A 25,898-nucleotide genomic window follows, 5' to 3' on the forward strand; every position below is an offset into this window, starting at 1 on the left:
GTTCCTGCTACGTGCAAAGCACTGTGCCAAGAGCTAGGTTTAACACTTTTACTTTAGCTACATTTAACTTTTTTTAAATCTACTATAGCATATAACTTTTATGTGTGTGGAGTGTGCGTATGTGTGTATTTTACCCCAGAGTTAGGTTGTAAGCAAGTTGAGAACAGAACACAGACCTATTCTTCTCAGCTGTAGGCACATTTTGTAGAATATGAATCTCCAGAAGCATCTTTATACCATTTTCATACATGGTAGTAATTTCAAAATAATGAAACCATATTTGACATTTTTCTCATTCTCCCAATATTTATGAATCTAGAAGTACAGTGATACTGTGTTAGAGTGTTGAAGTGAACTGGGTTCCCCTGGCCATGAAACTAAATCATGAAATCCACTTGGACAAACACATGTGCATAGGAAAGTCCAGGAAATTATAAACACTTCCTTCCTTCATCACTAACCTCCGAGTGGAGGCATTCTCTTCAACTGTCCTGAAGATGTGATCTTCAATATAAGACATAAAAAAGAGTGTGGGATTTCTAGCATCCTGGGGATTACAGCGAGAGATAAAATGTTAAAATGAAGCAGGGAACCCTAGCAAATTTTTCCCTGATACTATTCAGAGAATTAAATCCATTCCTTGGTTGGCTTTCACAGTAGTAAGCTAGTAAAAATGCAATTGATTTAAAATATAACTGAAAAGATAACTGAAAAGAAAGGAAAATGTAGCTCTCAAACTTTCAGTTGCATAAGAATCACCACCTGGTCTGTCTGGTCCTCACTGCCCCATGCACCACAGCACCTCATCATTTCAGCATCCCTCATCATCACCATCACCTTCTCCACCACCACCCCCAGATGCCCATGTAAAAAAGCCCAGGGTATTTTACATCTTTCAGTAGCATATTTATATGATTTAGATTAAGGTAGACTGGTTGAGTGTATCTGTTTATAAATCACTAAGATAGACAAGATAAGGAAAAATACCAGTAATATTGTGAGATTCTCATATTATTTTCTCTTCAGTTACCTGTATTTTTACTCCCCAAATTTGTCTGAAGTTGTATTAATTTCATTTGGACAGTATGAAATTCAAGAGTTATAGTTGTGCATTGAAAGCTTCCCTATTATGAAGAATAATTCTCTATTCTTTAAAGAAATCTGGATTTTAAAATCTGGAAAGAAAGTGAAGGATTGAAGGAGAGGGTGTTAAAAAGTGGTCGGGGGCAGGGGGGCGGGGGACATAGCCAGCTGTGACAGGTCTACAGACATTGTAGCCCCATAACATTTCCAGGGCAATCAAGAGATCATGAAAAGGAAAACTGAAGTCGAAGTCTTAAAACCAGAACTCTGTGCCCAATCCAATCACTAGCTTCTATGAAATCATCTCCATGCTGCTGTGGAAGTTCCTTCTAAAACATTATCTGAGCCCAATGTTCGCATTTTGGTTGTATGTAGGTGTGTGTGTGTGTGTGTGTGTGTGTGTGTGTGTGTGCATAGAAAATGGCCTGAAAAAATTGTACACTGAAATGTTAACAATACTTATCTTTACACAGCAAGATTATGCAGGACTTCTGCTTTTTACAATATGCATACTTCTATTACATTATTTAATTTTTAAATAATAAGCATGTATTTCTATGGTCAAAAGAAAAAAAATATGTTAAAACAAGGCTAATTTACTAAAAAGTTTCAATGGCTTCTCATCCTCTCCAAAATAAAGTTCAGTACATTTGGTATTGATCAGATAGCCTCACCTCCCCACCTGCAACAAAAAACCTCCTTTTCCAGACAAAACAAACTGCAAATTCCTGGCACATCTAACTCTGTCATGTCCTCTGTCTCCACTCACATTGGTCTTTGTCCATTAGAAATGCAAAGACACTACTTGTCTAGCTGCCAAACGCTTCCTCATTCTTTAAGACTCATGCTAAGACATAGGACTTCCTTGTGAAGCCCTTCCTGATATCCCAGGCAGTGCTATGGGAGCCAACTGGAGCCCAAGGTAAAACAAAAGTCAGTAATATTGAGCCTGACTTTATCTAAAATATTAACATTTGATTCATCATAGAATTTTTAAAATTAATCTTTATATTTTAGAATATTATATTGAAATATGATTGATCGTAATGACTGGGGTTTTGCTAACCCTTCAAAGTTTGCATTGCACTCGCATTGCCATAGACCCAACCCTGATCCCAGGTAAAGTTGTCTGGACTCTATTTGCTCTGCTGCTTTGCTCTTGAGCCTACCTCCACTGTGGAATTTATCACGTCGCATATTTACTACAGATTCTGACATACTTATTAACCTCCTAGAAACTTGACTGTTCTGAGGGTTCATGGCTTTTTTGATCAGTGCAGACATAACAGGTACCCTTTAAATCTATGATAGAGGCAAGGATAAATGTGCAACCACAATCAAGTCTTAAATTTTTGAGCCTCAGTTTTCTTCTCTGTCAAATAATATACTAGATTATCTCAGTGAGACTCAATGATTGATATTATATCATATACCTATATAATATTACAAGTAATGTAAAACAAAATATCAGGGTGCCTGAGTGGCTCAGTCGGTCAAGCATCTGACTTTGACTCAGGTCATGATCTCACAGTTCATGGGTTCGAGACCCATGTCAGGCTCTGTGCTGACAGCTCAGATCCTGGAGCCTGCTTTGGATTTTCTGTTTCCCTCTCTCTGTGCCCCTCCCCCACTTGTGCTCTGTCTCTCAAAAATGAATAAACATTAAAAGAAATTAAAACGAAAAACAAAAAAGCATAATATCTAACACTAATATAGCTCATACTATGTGCCAGACACTTATCTAAGTATTTAACAAGTATTAACTCATTTAATTTCTACAACAACTCTGTGAGGTGGCTGCTATTATTAACTTCAATATACAGATGTGGAAACCGAGGCTCAGAGAACCAAGAGATCTATCTAAGGCTTGTGCTTGAATCCAGGCAGTTTGAATATGGAGTTTGTGCTCTAAGTCCTTGTTCTGCCTCTCACAGTAATACTAATTTTACATATAAATATAAATGTGTAAATATATAACCAAAACAAAGATTTCATTTTTCTTAATGTGAATGGTCATTCTAATTTTATTCCACAGTGAAATTCCAACGGACTCAAGACCAGTGACTATCAGATGCTGTGGCATTTCTTCCATGAGGGCTGGCTGCTCTACTCTAAAAATATACACTGGTTCATTTATGAAAGCAAAGGACACAATGTGACCTACAAAGAGAATAAGAAAAGTTGAATGGTGAGAATAGCATAAAATGACAACAGTTTGCTAAGCCAGGGTTCCTGGGAGATGCTTAGAAGAATACTGAACAGTCACTTGGGAAAGCCCACGGTCAGCCAACCATGGAGCCAGGCCCTCACCTCTTCTAAGTATCACATGTGAGCCTCAGTCTGGGCTCGTTGCTCTTGGATAAATGAAGGAGAATGGGTTGAAATTACTTTGTTAACTCTATCTCTTATCTTTAAGGGTATACTGGAAACATCCACTGATACTGGGGACCTTAGCAAGTGACATTACTGTACTTGTGAGGATTTTATAAGTAATCAATTATTTATCTTTATTTGTCATATAGACTTGAATATTAGAGCTCCTTACCTGAGAGTAACAGGAGCCCCTCTGCTCTTTATGAAGGGAAGGAAATAAAGAAAGAGTGAAAAAGAGAGGGCGTGGCCCCCAGAGACAATGTCAGTGAGGCAGTCATTTCTGGGAAGCTTATAAGGTAAATCATCAAAAGTAGGCATGATGCAGAATGGACAGGAGAAAAAAAAAATAATAAGACCCCCAGACAAGAAATCTTCCATTGTGCAATCAATAGCTATTCTTTACTTTTTATTTTCCTACTTGTTCAATTAAGTTTTATTGTATTTTAAGATATTCCCAGCTCTCTGATGCAACTCTGTGTACTAAGCCTTAGTTGAGCATTAGTTGAGAAATCCTTTTGTCATGTTATCTGGCATTAGGGTGTGCCCATGGCATTGCGTGAGAGAATTTCAAATCAGGTTTGGGGGAGATGGGCAACTACCAGCAGGAGCTGTAGCCAGCCCTGTGTATGAGTGTGCAGGGGCCATGTTCACACTACCTTCTTCCTGCTGGTTCCCTACAGCCCGGTCGGCACAGGGTGCTTGGGGATGCAGTCACCGTCTTGGTTTCCCTGAGTTTCACAGAATTTATCTCCATGTTGCCATCTAAAGGGTCAATAATGTTTCCCAATGTTCACTACTGATTCGCTGATGGAAGAAGTAAATGATGGGGCTTTGGCTGTGAAATTCAAACACTGCTCTAATGTTTTCTGGAACTTAAGCAAGAAGCAGACTATAAATCTCTCCCACACAAAAATATTATGTACACATTCACATGAACTCTCAGGCATTTGTGAGGGAAATTCCCAGATGGATCTACCTGGGGAGGAGTGAGAGAGCTTTAAATCCCTTTTCTTGTCCCAATATTAGCATTATAGACTTTTTTTTAATGTTTGTTTGTTTATTTTGAGAGAGAGAGAGAAAACAAAAGTGAGCAGGGGAGAGGCAGAGAAAGAGGGAGAGAATCCCAAACAGGCTCCATGCTGTCAGCCACTCAGGCACCCCTCCCAATATTAGCATTATAGATATTTCTGATAGCACAGTCAGATTTACCTGAAGTAAAAACCAAACCAAAAGCAAGCTAACTTCTTGTCCTTTACCTATCTCAGATGCATAATGAGCTTTATTTCCATGCATCTCTAGGTGAATTTGATAATCCAATCCCCCATATCTTTCAAACTGCACTACATTCTAAATGATACATTCCATTCTTATTTTGTTCCCTGTGGTAGGAATCATACTGTATCTGATATTAGTATGATGCCTTGGCATGATTTCTGCTATTAATGTACTATTAGTCTAATGAGTGAGCCAAGATTAAAGCATAAAGCACTCAAAAACCACTATTAGCCCACACATCCACAAGAGAGATAGAAAGGAGAAATAATTGGAGTTTGGGTGATCAGGGAAGGCAAAAGGGTAAGCCTTAGATAAGAGCTTGTCTTTTAATAGACGAGGAGGAGGGGACAGGAGCATGCATGTCCACATGGGAATGAGCATGGGATGTGTGGAAGACATCTGGACACTGCCTCTTTAGGTAAAGGCCTCATACTGCAGAACGCAGTGAACTGAAAGTTGAAGGAATCCTGATCATGAACATCTTGAAAGTAGGATAAAGGGGAGTTGAAACTTAGTAGACCCAAAGAACATTTTAAGGGATTATCTGATGATAAACTATGGGAAGAATTAGAGGTTGGGCTTCCAGAGTGCTCCCCCATCCCACCCCCAAAATAAAAACCTAATGAAGAAATACAGGCACAAAACAATGAGATCTCGAAGCAAGGCACTGCAGGAGGGATGGAAAGGATGGGGTAACTCCAGGACACATTTCACAAGACAGATTCTGGCTCATGGTTATGGGAGGTGAAGGAAAGGGAGGAGGCATGGATGAGTCAGACGTTTCTAACCTGAGAGACTTCCTGGTGCTGCTGGCACACATGACAATGGAGAACTTGGATGGGTCAAGACCTGGCAGGAGATGAATGGTGCGGGGTTCTGAGCTTCCCAGAACAAAACCTACATTAATTTTGAGCCAATCAAAATAGAACAGGAAACGATTTACTATGGGTGCCTCAACTACTGCAGCTGAATCATGGGAAATCCATTCCCCAGAATGGAATCCGGTCCTCATGTGTTTGCCATCTCTCCCATGGAAACACGCCATGCGCAAAGTCGGAAGCAAAAGCAGGGCCAGAAAAAGCTTGGCTCCTCTGACTTTCACAACCTTTCCCGGTAAGAGGCCTCATAGGCCTATTCAACATGAAACCACACAATAGTGTCCTCTTAACAGTTCAGGTGCTGTAGGTATAGCAACACGCATGGACCACGCAAACCACCAATTAATCAATAATTTCAATCTTCCTTCTCACATTTTTTTCTTGGAGCTGCTAACAAGTAGAAAAATCAATTGAGTTCACTTTTATAGCCATGTTCGATCTTTGGCAGTGCTAACAGGTGGTATGAGGAAGAAAAAGGAGATGCTGTAAAACTCAGATGAGCCAGATCTTAGGATTGCCATTGTTGGCAGTCGCGACCTGAACAAAACTACTACCGTATCTGCAGGGAAAACTGTGTTTAAAATCCAGCTTTGGGCACAAAGCATCCATGTGAATATGGGTAAGTTACTTAACATTTTGTGCCTCAACTTTGTCATCTTTAAAGTTGGGACAATCCTATCACATAGTTTATAGAGCTGATGTATTAACTGAGGAAATAGATGCAAAGTACTTAGCAAAGTGTCTGACACACAGTAAAGTGTTCAATAAATTTGCACCCCTATTAATATTTTTATTGCAACCCTGAAGACAAAAGGTATGCTTTGGAGGCCAAAAGTCATGCTGGGAATGGCAATCTTGCATTTACCAAAGTGATGGAGTCACATCCAGACGGGCAAAATTCAGTATAACCCTGTGCTAGCACAAATTTAGATATAATTCAATTAGCAGTTGGCTCCTGCCTTCCCCTGGGTCATTTGCAGATGTGAGATGGGCTGAATTTCTTCTCTTCTGAGGAGGCAGGGGTATTAGGAAGTGATGGCTCCAGGACACTTGCAGTTTAATCCAAGCTATGGTCATACTTACACAGTATAATTTCCATTGTGCTTTTAGTGGTATTTTCAACTGCTTGAAAAATACTGTTTTTCATTAACTTCATAGAAATGTGGCTCCTTACTTGGCAAGACTGCAATTTTTGGAGACCACTTATCTCATTATGCCAGGGTTTTTTCTGTTCTTGAAAAGTAGTCAGTTCCACAGTAATTAGGAACTGCTTGCCTGCACTTCATGGGTATGTGCATGTTAAAAGGAGACAAAGATAGCTCGCTGTACATTATAGCTGGGCTTAGTCTAAATGCATTTTGGAGGGTTTGTTTTGTTTGCCTCTGCTCCTAAGCATGGTGTTTCAGCTTTAAAGTTTGTCTCCTGACAAGTTACTGCGTGTACAGATTATAAAAGCTTGGAGCTATTTCAAATGTGGCGCCTCAGCCCATTCTTCTCTATGCAAACAAGAAGCATCCTGGCCTGTCTGCCAGGCTTGGGATGCTTTCCTTACCTGGGACTTATTATTTGCAGAAGCTAGTTACCTAAGCTGTTGATGGCAACACAGGAGGGTGTAAGTGAAAGCAGACAATGCCAAAAGTAAGTATTTTGCTCAGGACGGGTACCCTCCATGGCAGACACTGCAGCAGCTACCTAACTCACCCAAGTCCAGACTTACACAGATGCCCATCAGTCAAGAAAACTATGGAGGGAGCCCTTTGATTCACTAATTACATTTGTTCTGAATGATGTATCAGTCCTACACACATGCCCAGCTATTCTGAGCAGAATGTGCCCACGGGATGACAACTCCTGTTCTCACCACAGCTGAGTTTCAACTGGGGTGTAGCCTGGAGTTTCTTCTTCATTTCTCTGTTGCTCAATTAGCACTGAAGCAGTCACTGTAGCCCGGAAAGGATTTTTAACTCTGTTAAACAGGACGTGATTTCCATGATACTACAATCACTACAGTGATTCATGCAGAGGCAGAATTCTCCACTGAATACTAACATTTAGGATAACTGATTCATATATCGGAATGCACCTCCCCCCCATATTTCTTGATTTCATTTTCTTGATAGACGCAGAGAAGGGGTGCTTAGATTCCAAATTTCTAACTTTTAGTCTACTTTTATGAAACCTAAGTAATGCAACATTATTTAGAAACGAGTACAGTACTGACTCCTCGATGTAAGAAATGTGAGTTCATAAGCTTAAAACCAGAGTCCAGGGCCAGACTTCCTGGGTTCATCAAATCTTGACACCACCACTTTTGAACTGTGCAATCTTGGCCAGGTTACTTAATCTCTCTGTTGCACTGGTTGGCTGCACTGGGAATTGAATAACACTGCCATTACCTCCCCAAACGTCTGGCACATACTATGAGATCAAGAAATATTTATTTTTATTATTTATTATTATGAACTCACTTTAATCTTTCAGTATGATAGATATGAGAAACAAAGAAAAACAATAATAATTGCTTTAAAAAAAGAATAAAAATGCCTGAATCCAAACTTTCACTTTGAAGTTTTCCCTCTATACCACAAGACAGGGAATAAAGTAACTACATCTATACTAGTTTTAGTTTCTCTAACTTGCTGTACAGATAGCACCTCTAGTTATAAATTATATTTTATATTCTATTGACTATAGGATGAGTTGAAATTCTGGACACAAAGTTTTGTCCAAAGGTATTATGGCTCTATGTATAAGATGGCAAAATATGAGACAAATCTCATGGACAAAGTATAAGTAAAGGTAGTTTCCAAAACCTTTCCCTCCTATTCCACATGATCAAACTTTCGCAAATTACAATCGCCCAGGTTGCCCAGTGTTCTCTTCTGTAAAGTGAGAGGGTACCTTCCTTCTAATAGTTCTCATAAAGTTCTAATAAAAACAATAAACTATTTTTTAGACTGAATTTTATAAGTTCTGAGAGACTAGCAAAAATACTTCCACTGAACTCTCCTATAATTCTGTTCTCTCCTACCCACAAACATAAAGACAATCACCTCATAACTAATTATTATTAGTGTATGATCATAAGTCTATAGTAAAACGTGGTTATTTGTCTCTCTTTGGATAGTGTGTTTTTGCAGACCCTTTAAAAAATTAGGTCTCTGAGATACCTGTCACGTGATTTTTTTCAAGGTCCCCCCGCCCATAATTTAGTGAAACTATAAGAGCTCTCCAAGATTTTTTCCATGAATCTCTAAATCCTATCAGGTAGCACCAATTAAGACTACTCACTCACACACCTTATATTTGTCTTGTAAATTTTGTAAGAGAAACTTATTATATAGCTTAAAACTCCTTATAAACAAGAAATTAATAGAAATAAGTTGTTGAAAGAAGCTAATAAACTTTTATCACTATCATTCATGAATTGATAATTAGCATCTTAAACCAGAATAGTTCAAAGAGTATTTGTCCTTATGTGCTGAATGCATTATTTCTGAACTCCATGCTACCTAAAATAGGCAAGAATACATAAATTTCAAGAGTATACAATGGACTAAATCTATTATAAAGAACTAATATACACATGACGTGAAGAGAACAAAATTATGCTGCTTTTATAAACAACCTAATAAAATATCAACAACTCTACATAATAACTTGAGCAAAAGTCCTTTAGAAATGGTAAGTTGCTATTCAAATGCAAGGAATTATTCATTCCAGTATCAAGAGTTTAAATGCTTTACACTAATTTAATTGATATTCTCTTTTGAATTATTCTATTGTGTATGAATCAAGTAGATTCCATGATGGCTATCATCTTACTTCTTAAGACTGAGTGACTGAAAAACACTTATTTTTAAGAGTCACCAGCTCATTATTCTCTTTACAAATAATTCAGCATACTATTCTTTTATATAGTAAATTACCAAGATTTATCTGAAATACAATCAGATTTATAGAAATTTAGTCTATGAGAAGCTTTTTAGGAGATGGCTGCTCTGTGAAACATGATGTATCTCACTTAACCTTTACTCCTCTACCAACAAAACTGGCTTCAGGGTTTAAGAACAAAAGCAAAGGGGCGCCTGGGTGGCTCAGTTGGTTAAGCGTCCGACTTCAGCTCAGGTCACAATCTCACGGTCCGTGAGTTCGAGCCCCGCGTTGGGCTCTGGGCTGATGGCTCAGAGCCTGGAGCCTGCTTCCGATTCTGTGTCTTCCTCTCTCTCTGCCCCTCCCCCATTCATGCTCTGTCTCTCTCTGTCTCAAAATAAATAAACGTTAAAAAAAAATTAAAAAAAAAAGAACAAAAGCAAAAACAGGGGTGCCTGGGTGGCTTAGTCGGTTAAGCGCCCGTCTTCGGCTCAGGTCATGATCTCATGTTTCACGAGCTCTCTGCTGTCAGTCTAGAGCCTGGGGCCTGCTTTGGATTCTGTCTCTCCCTCTTTCTCTGCCCCTCCCTCGCTCATGCTCTCTCTCCCTCTCTCTGTCTCTCAAAAATAAATAAAAACATTTAAAAAATTTTTTAAAAAAAGAATGAAAGCAAAAACACTGGTTAGATCATCGGGTTCTCATCTTCCTCCCCTCCCCCACCCAGTTCTGAGGACTTTTCTGTGTCTTTCCCGAATCTGCATTCTGGATCCAAAAGAAAAAATGGCCTGAGTTGGGCGCCGTGCCCATTTTATAACTTGATGATGACTAAAAATAGCTGGAATAGCACTAATTGGAAAGCAATGTTCTTTTAAATTAAATGTGTTGATGCATTTGCACCACTCATATCAGTCCTGAGGAGAGATAAGAGATTTTTACAGTACCCTGGATTTCATTTGTTCAGTTCATCAGATACCGGTCTATGGTTTTTTTGACAATATAAAAGTAAAGGATGATCTAGCTTGAGACTGATACTTGTTTGTGTCGTACAAACCATGGTGAGATTTATGAGGTGAACAATAAATGAGTCAAAATTTTATAAAAATTAATTTTATAAAAATTAAAATGCATTCTGGCTTCTACATGCTTCATAGTTTTTTAGATAAGTATTATAGGCTCACCCTTCTAACCAGTTAAAAAAGCTGGAGAAAAAAAACAGGCTAAGTATTTATACAAATACTACCAGGTAGAAATACTATTAAAACAAATTTAGAAGAAAACACTCCATAGTATCAAAATAAATTTTAACTGTAATCCAAAAATTAGGGAAACAAATTTACTTACAAGTTGGTTTTGCTCTTGGAGGAAATTTGGTCCGGGTAATAGCCAAAATTATGAAGATAATGACTGGCCATAAAATCAAGACAAGTGTCCAAAGCTGCAAAATAATAATAGGAAAAAATGTTAATTACACTGCTGAACCAAAACTTGACAAGAAGTACAACATATTATAAACTTCCAACACAAATCAGATATTTGCTTGTAAATGTTATTAATAAGAAAGGAAAGAGAGATTTTTAAAAGTGCAAGAGATCTCGAAATGAACCCAAGAATGCCTTTTCCAGGCTTAAAACCTTAAAATGAGCTTCTGAAGCCTCCTTTCCAGTCAGTCATCTCTCATGACTGTCCCAAGAGTGATGATCTTAAAATTCAAATCTGAGCAGTAATTTCTCTGCTTAAAAATCTTTTCATTGCTTGTTGGATAAGGTTCAACATTCTAAACAGGGCATACAAAATCCCAAATAATTTCAACCTAGGCTTATCTTACCACTTCCAATGTCAACATTCTATGGCCAACCATAAAGATTAGTGTGACACTGGATAATGGCTCAATAAACAGTAAATGAATGAATGAATAAGTAAGTCAATGAGTAAACAGGAACTTAAAGTACTATGCAAGCCCCCTATACCACTATAAATAGTATCTTGTGTCTGCTTTTATCATAGAACTTTTACTACCTATCTATCTACCTACCTACCTATCTACCTACCTACCTACCTACCTACTTACCTGTATATATATATTTTGCTTGGCTTACAATAAATTGGTGATTCTTTTATGGCAGGAACAATGTCTTATTCGTTTCTGAATTTCCACTGGTATAAAACAGATGCTCAATAAATGTAATTATTTAATCAAAATTTCTATTAGGGAATTTCATTGTAAGACACTTCAGGAGTGGCTTTTCTCCTCACATACACATGATTCAGTTCATAAGATGTGAACTACTTAGTGTTACATACATAAAAAACTGGTTCCAGACCAGTAACACGTATACTCAAGAACATCAACTGTGATTATGCGAACAGTTACACTGCTCAAACGAAACTGTACAGAACAAACTGTGCCTATACTTAATATTAAGTTTAAATTGGACTTTAAATTAAAGTTTTTATCTGGTTATGCAGACTTGTTACCATTTCTCCCCAACTTGCCACAGCTTCAGAGATAATTTCTGACAAATCTCGGACTACTGCCTGGGCTCTTCAAATATCCAAAACAATCAAGACCCATTAAATTACTGATCCTTAAGTAATTATGAAAATCTCCATTGTGTGTCTATAGCACTGCTGTCCTTGCTGAGAGGCCTGTCACCAACTTCTTAAACTGCAGGTTTAAAGGCAAGTTTTTAGCAAATGGAAGAAAGCAGATATAAGAAATCCTAGGGTACTTGGTTTAATCACAGCTGAAAAGCTCCCAGTCTAAACAGCTTAATCTGTAGCAGTGCCTCTCAAGCATTAATGTGCACACCAAATCACCTATGAATCGTGTATACATGTAGATTCAGATGCAGCAGATCTGAGATGGGGCGGAAATCCTGCATTTCTAACAAGATGCAGATGTGAGGCTGCTATCCATGAACCATACTTGGAGGAGAACAGTTCTAAATGTATGCCATCTTACCTAACTAGCAAGATTGTTTATAAAGTCCTAGATTATTTTTGTTGGAGAGTTCCTTTGACATCATCTAGCGGATAGAATTCAGGACATTTGTAAACTTGGATAGGAAAAAAAAAGATTACATTTGTACTTTCTCTACCTTTTAAATGAAATTTAGCATTTCCCTTAATGATTAACAGAGACAACAAACCACAATGTTATTAGATGTGCTTGTGACTTTGTCACAAATAAAATCCACAGATATTTTTAAATCACTTTAGTGTTGCTGTTGCAGATATCTCAAAGTTCTGTTCCTACTCATGGTGACATTAAAAATTACAGTAGTTATGGGGTCACTTTGTTTATTTATTTTGTTTGCTTATTGCTATACCAAAGAAACACATACTACCATTATCATAAATTTGCTTTTTAATCCCTTAATAACTGAATTTCAATATAACTGGTTTTATTGGTAATTCTATTTATTTTATTGACTTAAAAGCATTATTCTTAGGAGGGCCATAGGCTTTACCAGGCTGCCAAAGACATCCATGGCACAGCAGAGGCTGAGAAGCCTTGGTCTGATCCAACTTTCTTTCTTGTTCTCTGAGGTGCAGAAGGTTAGCACATCATTATCCATTAATTTACTCAAAGTCACATACCCAGTTGGGGAGTAGAACAGGGGGTAAGGATCTGAATATCAAGATACTTAGGCTAGATTTTTTTTTTAAACAGCATCTTAATCTGAGGAACAATAATGCCTTACAGAAAGTATACCAGAAAAATATGAATGCTATAGAAAAATATTAAGAGTTATTCTAGCCTAGTCTCAGATACATTAAAAAATTAGAGTCTGTTCTTCAAAGACCTAGATACAAGTACCATTTTTATTCTATTTGACTTATTTCAAATGTTGACTATAAAGAGTTAGGATTAAAAATGTTAATGTTTGTGGATTTCTTGGTTTTATACTTGAGGCCACAGTTATTCTTTTTTAAAAAAAAAGATTCATCTCAGTAGGTTCAGCGCCTCATAGTTACTTTTAGGAGCATCTATTCATTTTCTATAGCAACCTCATGAGAATTCAGTGAGTAACGGAGACCAAGTGAACCAGCACAAATGTATATTCACATTCAAATAAGGGGCATATGTCATGGGATATCTTTAAATTCTCTTTTGATTGATCTAATTAAATGTTTCCATGAGTATGTTTTGATAAATTTTGAAATTAATTTTAGACACAATTTAAATCCAGACAAAATTATAATCTAGATCAGAATAGTTTAAGACAATTTGGACTCCATTATAGGTAAGAACTAAAGCAAGCCCATAAATAATCCATTATCATAAGATTTCCCCCAGGATCTCAGGTCAGAGAGGTTTGGAGAACATTTCTGTTTACTGCATTTTAGAAGGATAATAAACACAAAGCCCTCCACACTGTGATCTTGGGAATGTTAAGGTTGACAAGTTAATCACAAAAGCAAGAAATAAACAAAATTTAAATTTTCACAGCAGCAGGATTGCTCCCGACACCATTCTAAATATTATCATAAACAACCTAGAAGCAAATGCAGTGTCAAGGATCCAAATACTAAACCAATGAGCCATGATTCATTTTTGTTTATTTGGAGAAAGGACTGGTATATTGATTTTACACATATAGATATTAGGCCCACTCAAAAACTAAAGGAAAAGCAGTTTTTAAAAGGTTCATTTTTTTCTAACATTTTAATTATCTCACATTTGCCTCTTTACCTCATTTGCGTTCCACCCCCTACCCTGCGTTCTTGACCTCCAAAGGCATATGCACCCTGAGTAGTTTAAAATTCCTTAGTGGGCTGTGGCATGTGTCTCTTTTTATTTCTCCAGGGCTTACTTTCCACTGATTTGTCCCATTCTGTTCTCTTTCTCTTCCCTTTCCCTTCCTGAACAATTCAGTGCCTAAAAATCCTTTTGGTGAGGCCAGGATGTCTAGTCCACACTAGTACTGAGCGTAACACAGTGAAGAAGGTGGATCCCTAGCAAGGTGTAGAGAAATGCACAGTGCAGCAGTCAGACCTGGGAGGTCAGAACCCAAGTAGCATAAGGAAGGTGTTTTTTCAGGGCAAGAAACAGGTGATTAGTTTCACACAGGGAAGTTGACCAAAAAAGTAAATGCATTACCCACAAGAGGGGCCAGGTTTCTCATTATCCATCAAGGGAATTTTAACATGAAAAAAGAAGAAAAGAGAATGCTATAGCGTTGGGTTAAAATTAAAGATACAGGTATGAACTCCTGGTTTCCAAAATGCATAAAGAGACATAAAACAGAGCTACAAATGTGTGGGTATAACTTCTTTGGTTATTTTTTTTCTGGTTTCACAAACTGTTTCTGCCTTATCATGTAGTTTCTCTGTCCCAACCCTGGAAATATCCATTCTCCCAAGAAACCCTAGCTTCTTTTAGTAGGCATCTGAGAGCTAGGTGTACTCATTGCTATTAGAATATCACTGTTTTCATGCCTATAGACACAGTGATAGGTATACGATAGGTAGGTAGGTAGGTAGGTAGGTAAATCAATTGATCAATAAGATACACTGCTTAGAGAATGTTGAAAATGATGGACACATCAATAGAACCAGCCTATCACAAATTCGAGCATGAAATTTGACCCATTGGCAACATTAAAAAAACATTATGACAATAAAAGATTATATCTAACTGAATAAACTGGAATTCTGAGTCTATGTAGGTATAAATAAATACATAAGCAAACAAATAGATAAACTGAAAGTTTAATGAGGTATAGTCTCAAAAGAATTTCTCCACAAAATGGGACAAATTGACATCATACACCTCCTGATGTGAGGCAATGGTGCAAGAACACAGCATCACTTGTGTAGTGTTCCTGTCAAAGATAAATAACCAGAGCCTAAAAATAAGGAAATAACAGATACTCTACAAAACAACTAGTCTTAAATGTTCAAAATGTGTCAGGGTCATGAATGTCAAGGAAAGACTAACAAACTGTTACAGACTGAGGGATTCCAGAGACATGAAAACTAGATTCAGAACGTGATTCTGAACTGGAATCTTTTGTTATAAAAGACATGGTTGGGACAACTGATGAAGCTTGAATTGTGTCCAAAAATTTGATGGTGATATTGGGTCATGAGGTGAATGTCTTTCTTTGTAAAACAGGCACACTGAAGTATCCAAGGTGATGGGGCATCACTCTCTACTGACTCTAGAAAGAATATTATTTATACTATTTTTGCAACTTTTCTTTACATTTGAAATTTTTTCAATTCAAAAATTAGAAATTATTTTAAAAATAATTCTTTTTAAAAATCGAGAGGCTGGCACAAGAACAGACACTCAGATCAATGGAACAGAACAGAGAACCCAGAAATGGACCCACAAATGTATGGCCAACTAATCTTTGACAAAGCAGGAAAGAATATCCAACGGAATAAAGACAGTCTCTTCAGCAAATGGTGTTGGTAAGACTGGACAGCTACATGCAGAAGAATGAGCCTGGACCACTTTCTTACACCAGACACAAAAATAAATCCAAAATGGGTGAAAGACCTAAATGTAAGACAGGAAGCCATCAAAATCCTCGAGGAGAAAGCAGGCAAAAACCTCTTTGATCTTGGCCGCAGCAACTTGTAACTCAACACGTCTCCAGAGGCAAGGGAAACAAAAGCAAAAATGAACTACTGGGACCTCATCAAAATAAAAAGCTTCTGCACAGTGAAAGAAACAATCAGCAAAACTAAAAGGCAACTGACAAAATGGGAAAAGATATTTGCAAATGACATATCAGATAAAGGGTTAGTATCCAATATCTACACAGAACTTATCAAACTCAACACCCAAAAAACAAATAATCCAGTGAAGAAATGGGCAAAAGACATGAATAGACACTTCTCCAAAGAAGGCATCCAGATGGCCAAACGACACATGAAACAATGCTCAACATAACTCATCATCAGGGAAATACAAATCAAAACCACAATGAGATACCACCTGACACCTGTCAGAATGGCTCACATTAACAACTCAGGCAACAACAGATGTTGGCAAGGATGCAGAGAAAGAGGATCTCTTTTGCGTTGTTGGTGGCAATGCAAGCTAGTGCAGCCACCCCAGAAAACAGTATGGCGGTTCCTCAAAAAACTAAAAATAGAATCACCCTACGACCCAGCAATTGCACTACTAGGCATCTATCCACAGAATACAGGTGTGCTCTTTCGAAGGGACACATGCACCCCAATGTTTATAGCAGCACTATCAACAATAGCCAAAGTACGGAAAGAGCCCAAATGTCCATCAATGGATGAATGGATAAAGAAAATGTGGTATATATATATATATATATATATATATATATATATATACACAAAGACATAATGGAGTATTACTTGGCAATCAAAAAGAATGAAATCTTGCCATTTGCAACTACAGATGGAACTGGAGGGTATTATGCTAAGTGAAATTAGTCAGAGAAAGACAAAAATCATATGAATTCACTCATATGAGGACTTTAAAAGACAAAACAGATGAACATAAGGAAAGGGAAACAAAAATAATATAAAAACAGGGAGGGGGACAAAACAGAAGAGACTCAAAAATATGGAGAATAAACTGAGGGTTACTGGAGGGGTTGTGGGAGGGGGGATGGGCTAAATGGTTAAGGGACACTAAAGAATCTACTCCTGAAATCATTGTTGCACTATATGCTAACTAATTTGGATGTAAATCTTGAAAAATAAAAAATAAAATTAAATAAATAAATAAAGACTGTATGTTTTTATATTTCTTGAGCAAGTACCCAGGAGTAGACTTGTTGGATTATATAGTAAATGTATGTTTACCTTGTAATAAATTACCAAATTATTTTTCCAAAAAAAAAAAAATCGAGAGGCAATTTTTAAATGATAGCACAAGAGAAGAAATGAGAGTCAAGAAAAGAGATAAAAACAAACATATTTCATATCCAGGAATGCTATCCTAGGTGGTAAGGTTTAGGAAATTAATGGTGATGGCAGGATACATTTCAATGACCTTGAGGTCAGCAAAGTCATCTACTCAAAACTTCAAGTTTAAATCTTAAGAAGTTTCCAGAATTAACCAAATATTAGTTCACTCCAAAAATTTCATTTAGAGCTGATCTGTAGCACCTGTTAACTAATTTGCATTACCTAGTAACATTAGTCTCTGCATTTGCTAAGAACCATTGTTTCAAATCTTTGAAAACTTCTCAAATCTAATTTTTTGAAAAATCTGAGCAAAGCACATAATTTCAACGTTAGGTAATTCATACGGCATTACTTTGTCAGAACCTTTCATTCTAATTACTGCTAGTCCATCTGATTCTACTTGTAACCACCAGTTTTATTACTCTTAAAAATCACTTTCACTCAATGTAAATAAGAAAATAAGATACCAATGAATTTTAAATTATTAAGTGTTACCATATATTTAAAATTTTGAGGACTTCTACTACTATTTGAATACTTTTAAATGGAGCATTCATGCTCTAGTCTTCATCCCAAATGTCACCATCCCTTACTGTCTTATGCTTGGCCACTCCACATAATCATATTACTTGTCTTTCCTGCATAGACTTGCACTAGAGTGGTTTGAAGTTCATTATGTCCAAAATGAATGACACTGAATGTCAGCACAATTTCCAAACTGCAATGGGGATTCTTTTGCCTACCTCTGAAAAATCAATAAAAATAAAATGTTTCAGATGAAGATTCTCTATTCTTGGTCATGGAATCATGGTCTTGGAGAGTCTTACATTCATAATACAATAAAAAATTATCGGGGCGCCTGGGTGGCTCAGTCGGTTAAGCTTCTGACTTCAGCTCAGGTCATGATCTCACGGTTTGTGAGTTCGAGCTCCACGTCAGGCTCTGTGCTGACAGCTCAGAGCCTGGAGCCTGCTTCAGATTCTGTGTCTCTTTCTCTCTCTGCCCTTCCCCCACTTGTGCTCTGTCTCTATCAAAAATAAATAAATGTAAAGAAATTTTTTAATAAAAAATAAAAAAAAATAAATAAAAGAAAGATAAGGCAAGGGGAGTAGAGTCTAAAACCTAAAAGATGAAAAAGGGTCAGACAGAAGAGAGGATATGTGTGTTGGATGGAATGTGAAAAAGAAGTGGGAGTCTTTCAAGCAGAGGAAACATATGGGTAGAGACCCACAGATGGGAAAGAGGGTGGAATATTCCAGGAAAAGAAATAAGTCCAGAATGACTGGTACATGAAAAGTTAGGGAAAACATCTTTGCCATATGGTTATCCAGCATCCACTTGAGTGCTTCTAGTGACTAGAAGTTCACTATTTCAAGAAACTTCATTATTGGACAACTCACATTGCCTCATGTGTTTGTTTGTTTGTTTGTTTTTGCTCATATCAAGGCGGTATCTTCATTCCCACATCTGACACTCATTCATCTTAGTTTGGCCTCTTCTTCCACATGAGAATTCTCCAAGTATTTGAAGAGAGACAAAGTCCCCTCTCCTCCTGGGTACCAATGCCAGTTCCCTCAACAATTCTCTGTTAAATATGATTTCAAAATATCCTCCCTGGGATAAATTCTCGGCAAGTGGTCTTATAATTAATATCAATTCAATATAGTATTCCAAATAAATAATAGTTAATAATATTTATTGGCTGCTTAGATTATGCAAGATACTATGTTAAACACTTAATGTGCATTATCTCATTTAATATAATCACCCCATTTCCTCTTGCATATGGGAAATCAGAATCTTAAAGAGATTAAATAAACCTTCATTCCTTAAGCCACTAAATGGTAGAGCTGGTGTCTGAACGCAGGGAGCCTGGGTTCCGCACCTGCAGAGTTAAGCATTAAGCTGTGTAGCCAAAGCACTATAGGATATATTACTAGTTCTCTTTGATCACAATACCATAATTTTTATCAGTTCAGTGTATAAGAGCATTGAAAATCATTTAAAGGTTTTCCTGTAACCTAAAACCATAACTTTTTTATTACAAACGTGCAAGTAAAAATTGCCCAACCTTCCATGTATAAAGTACACTGTTCCTTCCTTCCTTTTCCATTCTTTTACTTTTGCATTGTTCCAGGGATGACTGTTACTTGGTAACAAGAAGATTCCACAGTTCACATTCTGAAGTAAGAGGTTGGTATTTTAGATCTGGAATAAACCTTAGTTCCACCCCCAAAACAAGCAAATACAAGTGGCAAAGCTCTCAGTTAACTAGGCTTTCTGCTACTGGGCTTTTCTGCCATCTATGGAAATGACTCATCTAAAAACTGGGATCAAGTACATCTTCTGAAATTATCATACATTTTGGAGATTATCATACATTTTGGAGATCGGTAAATCTTCTATGATGCATATTAAAACAACAGTTTTTTTATTGGACTTTAAGCTAATTTATTTCTATATTCCTCTCTTTTCTAAAACGTCTTTATCTCATTTGCTCTTCATTGACAGACTAAACTAACAAAATGGGCATGCCTGCTACATAACAGGCACCAATATAAACAGGTAGATCTAAATTTTCTTTGAACAATTAAAAGGGATTAAAGGAATAAATGATACAGACCCAGAAAAGGAAAAAGGGCCTACAATGTTTGGTCAGGTTGTTGCCTGAATTGTTCAGGACCTAGTTCATTTTAATCAGATTTATAACTAAATTTGACATGACAGCTTAACCCTAAATTGCTTTAATCAAACAATTATTTTAATATACAGACCAACCTGCTCCAAAATTTTGAAGCGGGGACTTTCTCTCTCTCTAGACACTGTGAGGGGAGGTCATATGAGCAAGGTGAGGATTGGGAAGGAGTGTCAAACTTGATCCAAAGTGTTAGAAATCAATCAAGTTGTGGGAATGTCTGTGACAGAAAAACTAGTTCTATCACCAACTGAGCTAAAGTGTGATCCACTAGCCAAACAGTTAGGTTAAAATAAACAGCTCAAAGTAATTCTCTTTCTTCCATACTAAATCTGGAATTAGATTCCACTTCTGTAGAGATCTGAAATCATTCCTTGATATGGCTACTTAAAACTCCTCTTCTTAATGAAAGATAATTCTGATCTTGCACTATCTAGTCTTTCATGCTGCAGCCTCTACTGTCCCAGGACTCAGTTTCCTATCATCAACTAGCATCTCATTAGGTGAGCCTCCCTGTTGCTAACCATCTCCAGTGGAATCTTCATTTTTGCATTATTTCTAGAGTTAAATTACAAGCCCAGCAGGATAGCAACTGCATCTAATTGATTTTCTCTATTACCTAACATTTCCGTTGGTGCTTAGTGTATTTTTTTCATACTCCTTTAGCTTGCTTTTTCTTTTTTCTTCTTCTTTGGCCATATAATTGAGAATTGATGTAACCACTAATATTAAAAAAAAAAAAAGAACAACAGTAGTATCTAAGGCCTCGTTAGCAATTATGATTTCTTCATTGGTGGGCCGAACTCTGAGTAGGGATCAGAGCATGTTGGAAAAAGAAACTCAACTCAGTGACAGTAGAGATGCAGCAAGAGGTAGGGAAAGAACAGATCCATTTTGGGGGGAAATCTGACTTTGAGTCCTTAAACTTTCTGTGTGACCCTGGACAAGTCCCTTGAGCATTCTGGGGCCCTGTATAATTAAAGCAATTAGATAATCCCAAATATTCCAGAATTTCACTAGTCGATTGTATTAAAAAGAGAGAAATATTTACTCTAAGGACAATTTTGACGGATATCATCTCCAAAATTAAAGATCTTGCCTTCCCTTTTTTTGTAGCCAAACTCAACAGTTAGCTTATCCCAATGTCCTTCTATTTCTTAGACTATATAGTTGTTTGAAATTCTTTTCTCACTTACTATTCTAGAATGTATCTTTATAATATATTTCCTAAGTAATCCCCACTCTAATATTTTTACTGTATATTGGTTTTTTTCCCCTTATATGTCATTTGTTTCTCCATTAATAGATTCCTAACTCCTTCCTTACAGACTATCCTTCCCACCATCTTGCTTTGCGATAGAATCTCTTGAAAACAAAGTGGAAGAGGATGTCTTGGTAGTGATTATTCTTTAACATTCACTAAAGACTATACATTTCCAGTGTCACACAGCTTCATTTCTATTGTCTATCATATTCAGAAAGATTACAATGAGAGAAATAAAAATGCTTGTATTTTAAATAAGTGTTTGATGGATTAAGTCCAGTCCCTACATAAAGACTATGTCCTCTATTCAAATTTATATACCTCTTTTTTTTCACATTCTCTTTTAATTTGTTTATATTTTCCCTTTTCACAATTTCTTTTTTCATTTCACCTCCTAGCTTTCCAACCTCTTGTTTTTCTCATCCTTCCCTGTTAACACTACCACAGGTGTATCCTTTCTACCTGTGTCCTCAAGTCTTCTTTCTAAGACAGGAGATAGGGCCGGCCCTAGCCAAACTATGAAGAAAGAAATGTAACTTTCTTTGCCCTCTCACTCTCTTTTTCGAATGGACTCTCCTCCTTTTGGCACCACCATTTTCTAAAGGTCTCTTGTGTCCCTCTAATTGGAGGTAATGGATTCAAGTAGGCCTTCTGTATTCCCCCAAATTAAGAATCATTTTTTTTTTAACATTTATCTATTTTTGAGAGACAGAGAAAGACAGAGCCTGAGTGGGGGAGGGGCAGAAAGAGAGGGAGATACAGAATCTGAAGCAAGTTCCAGGCTCTGAGCTGTCAGCACAGAGCCCAACACGGGGCTCAAACTTGTGGACTGCGAGATCATGACCTGAGCTGAAGTCAGACACTCAACCGACTTAGCCACCCAGGTGCCCCATAACTATTTCTGATTTCATTTCCTGCAACCAACACTTATCTGTCCTGGGTCTCAAGGTAGACTTAATCCTCTGACGTCCCCAAATGAACTAATAGATCACGTATTCTCTTTCCTTAAGCAAAATTATAATTACCAGGGGCTTTTTAGGGATTTTTGACTGCATAGGAATAATACAAGGTATCATGGTGAAAATGTTTTAGCATGCCTGAATTCCATCTCCTTTAAATATGCCATATCCAGCAGAAATTGACTAAAATGGAGAGAAACTCTAAAGTAGAAAATTGATATACCAGCTACTTTACAGATAAGGAAAGAACTTATTAAAGTTTCTAAAGATAAAATTTCTCAATGAAAAAGAAGAAAGTATTCACCCGAGGGTTGGGTTTCTTTCTTTCCCCCTTTTTTTTTTTTTTTAATTTTTAGGTAAAATGGAGTTGTAAGGAAAATATACAACCTCAGCATTCAGTTTATCAGCAATAACAGATATAAGTTTTCAGTTCTTCTATGCTTTTATTTTTAACTATGGAGTTTCATCACTTAAAACTTTACTGTATATAAATTTCTTCTTCTCTCCCACAATCCCTTTTCCTAGATTTCCTTCCACCATTACTTTCAATAAAATATGACATACACATGACCCCAAATCCCTCTATCTTCTATTTGTTAAAGGTTTCACCATTTGTAAAGCACTTTGAAATATACTGGCACATTTGATCCTTACCACTCAGTGAGATAGATATGGTAGCCCCTAACCCTATTTGGCAAATAAGAAAACCAGCATTCACATAAATGGTGGTATGCTCCTTAAGTCATGCAGGTGCTGAAAAGCAGAACCAAGAACCCAACTCTCATCTTCTGACCACACCTACCTAATCCAGACTCTTCCTGCTCAATTCCAAGTGGAACCTAGCATGGAATCATTATGGGAGGTTTTTCTTTTGTGGTGTTCTCAATTTTAAAAGAACACTAATGATTTAAATTAAAAAAATATTGGGGTGCCTGGGTGGCTCAGTAGGTTGAGCATCTGACTTCAGCTCAGGTCATGATTTCACGGTTCGTGAGTTCGAGCCCTGCGTCAGGCTCTGTGCTGACAGCTCTGAGCCTGGAGCCTGTTTCAGATTCTGTGTCTCCCTCTCTCTCTGCCCCTCCCCTGCTCATGCTCTGTCTCTCAAAAATAAATAAATTTTAAAAAATAAATTAATTAAAAATAAATAAATACATAATATTAACAATTTAAAATATGATGGCCAAACCCCACACTCATACAATCACATGATTTAAAATCTCATCTACCACATTCACAAAGGGGAGTGAACATTACTTCTCACTGTCAATACATACATCAGAACACTTAAGTAAGCAGTGTCAGGCCCTGCAAACAAGCCCCGAGTGAGATAAGGTACATAGATAAAATGCTGGTTTCTATGATGCACATTATTTGCATAATATTCATATTATTCGTATGGGGCTGGGAATTACCACTCTCAAATGAAATATATTGAGTGCCTTTTTAAATTTATCTGGTTTTCAAACATTCTTCTGAATATGTGTCAATTCATAGAAGCCAATTCCTTTCTCAATCTCCCTATACCCTGTCTGATGAGTATCTAATAGTTAGCTTTGTCATTTAAAAAGCAAACAAGAATGTAAGAGCACAAAAAAGATGTCGCAATAAATAGAGTAGACAGACTGTAGTCATAAAGTTAAGTGATTCAATGATACTCTTGAAGCATGGCGCATAAATTGACTCTTGTTTGACATTTCTAGTAAATAATTTTTAGGTAATAAAATTTCTTAGGAGCTTTCTATACCAACAGCCTTCAAACTATTTCCTTTCTATATGTCACTTTTCAACCAAGCTTTCCATCACTTTTGGTTTACAAATGCATTTCTCCTCCATGTATTATTCCTTTCATCTAATACCTTTCTTCATCTCATTTTTAACTAAATTTATTAAGAAAATTTCTGAAAGCATTTTGGCCTGAAACCTAGAATTCAGCACTAGTTCCAACTCAACCAGTAGCAAGGTGAATCCTTTTCTTTGCCCAGGGCATGTTCTGGTTTACCCTTTTAATTTACTGAAGTCAAAAGGCAGCTTTGGGGTATGTTTGGACCTGCCTCATTAGCTATAAGACAGATATAGGGATGATTCCTAAATATCTTATTCCTGCTTCAGAAAATGGCTTCAAATTCCTCTTTTACCTGTCACTAACATCACTAACATTTAGAATTGCCTGAAGCATTGCCCCCCAATGCCCTTCCCTACCCTTTTGCTACTCACCGGCTGCCTTTTGACACCTAGCCAGTTTTTCCAGACCAGGACCCGAAGCTGATGAAACTGGGAAGCCATCCTTCAAACACCAGGAACAAGAGAATTCCTCTCTTTTCCTCCGCCCCACAGAAGAATTGGTACCCTGTCCAACTTGCTGTGTCAATGGGTCAAAGCCTTTTCACGGCATAGCTTTCCTGAGGGCCGGGGTAAGAAACCCACAGTTCTTCTGCTGCTGGATTTTTCCTCTGGGTTAATCCTTGACCAAGGAGCACTCTGCAACCAACTCTTCCTCCGAAACAAGAACCCAGACCAGAACCTGTCAGTGGCTTTGCTTATTTTAAAATAACATCCAGTTACTGCCTGTTGCATGAAGTCTAGACTCAAGAGAGAATGAGTATCATTCAGATAATGCCCCACTGTAAAAAAAAAAAAAAAAAAAAAAAAAAAAAAAGCTGAACCCACACCTCCTACTCTCCATGATATTAACTGCCTATCCACACCTTCCAGAAGGTGTCACCTGCACTGGACACGTCATGAGGAATTAGGTGGGACCCTTGCCAGGCCAGTAAGACTTGTCCTACATTCTCTCTCCTTCTTTACTACATAGTGCCTGCTGTAGCAGAGGCAGTACACATAGCATTTTACAGACTCTGGGCCCAATGACTCATAATATTTAAATTGCCATTAAGATGTTTTAACTCAATAAGGCCAGAGCTCAGCTGAAACACTCTGAACCTCTGTGCATAGAGAAAGTCTCAGTCTTTAGCCTAAAGTTATGTTGAATGCTTTGATTTGGAGGGAAGTAACTAAATTGGTTAGGTCTTCCCTTCTGTTACAACATACTAGGTTAAACAAAATGCAGAAAATAAAAGGAAGGCTGTAGGTGGCAAAAATGACATACAACAGATTCCCTCATTTTGGGGATGGGGATTCATGTGGCCCATTACAGGAAAGCCATGTTGTTTTAGGTTTTTACAATTAAAGAAGGCACAGGTTGACCCAGGATATTTCTGAATATATGATATAGCAGAATTCTGAGTTCTAATGCACTTGAATATCCAAATCAGCTAAAGAAATCTATTGTAAATTAGGAGAAAAGAAAAAGGCTTTATGCTTGAATTATTCAAGTGTACTTTCTAATTAAGCAATTTTAATTGTGATTTCAGGACACATATGAAGAAGTCTGGAATAAAGATCTCCAGGAGAAACCTTGCTTAAACACCTTAATGACAACCTATTCCCTATGAAATTCAATGCCTTCACAATCTGACTCCAGCCAAGTTTTCAATAATCTACTATAAATGTTTGACTGCTTGCCAAATACTATAGATTACAGTATGCAAACATACCTCGGCTTTCTGGCCCTTGACTTGCTTACGCTATCTCCT

At 37.2% G+C, this 25,898-nt stretch overlaps 1 protein-coding gene across 1 annotated transcript in view; it reads right to left on the reverse strand.

The window, feature by feature from the left end:
• Window positions 1–24,911, reverse strand: part of ABCA12 (ATP binding cassette subfamily A member 12) — a 181,102-nt gene extending 156,191 nt beyond the window's left edge. The window contains exons 1-2 of the mRNA XM_043577737.1: window positions 24,520–24,911; window positions 10,824–10,917 (exon numbers count right to left, since the gene is read on the reverse strand). Coding sequence (XP_043433672.1) covers window positions 10,824–10,917; window positions 24,520–24,588 — 163 coding nt within the window. The 5' untranslated portion in view covers window positions 24,589–24,911. The remainder of the gene's footprint in view (window positions 1–10,823; window positions 10,918–24,519) is intronic.
• Window positions 24,912–25,898: the final 987 nt, after the last annotated feature.

The sequence above is a fragment of the Prionailurus bengalensis genome, chromosome C1 (assembly GCF_016509475.1).
Source record: "Prionailurus bengalensis isolate Pbe53 chromosome C1, Fcat_Pben_1.1_paternal_pri, whole genome shotgun sequence".
Lineage (NCBI taxonomy): Eukaryota > Metazoa > Chordata > Mammalia > Carnivora > Felidae > Prionailurus > Prionailurus bengalensis.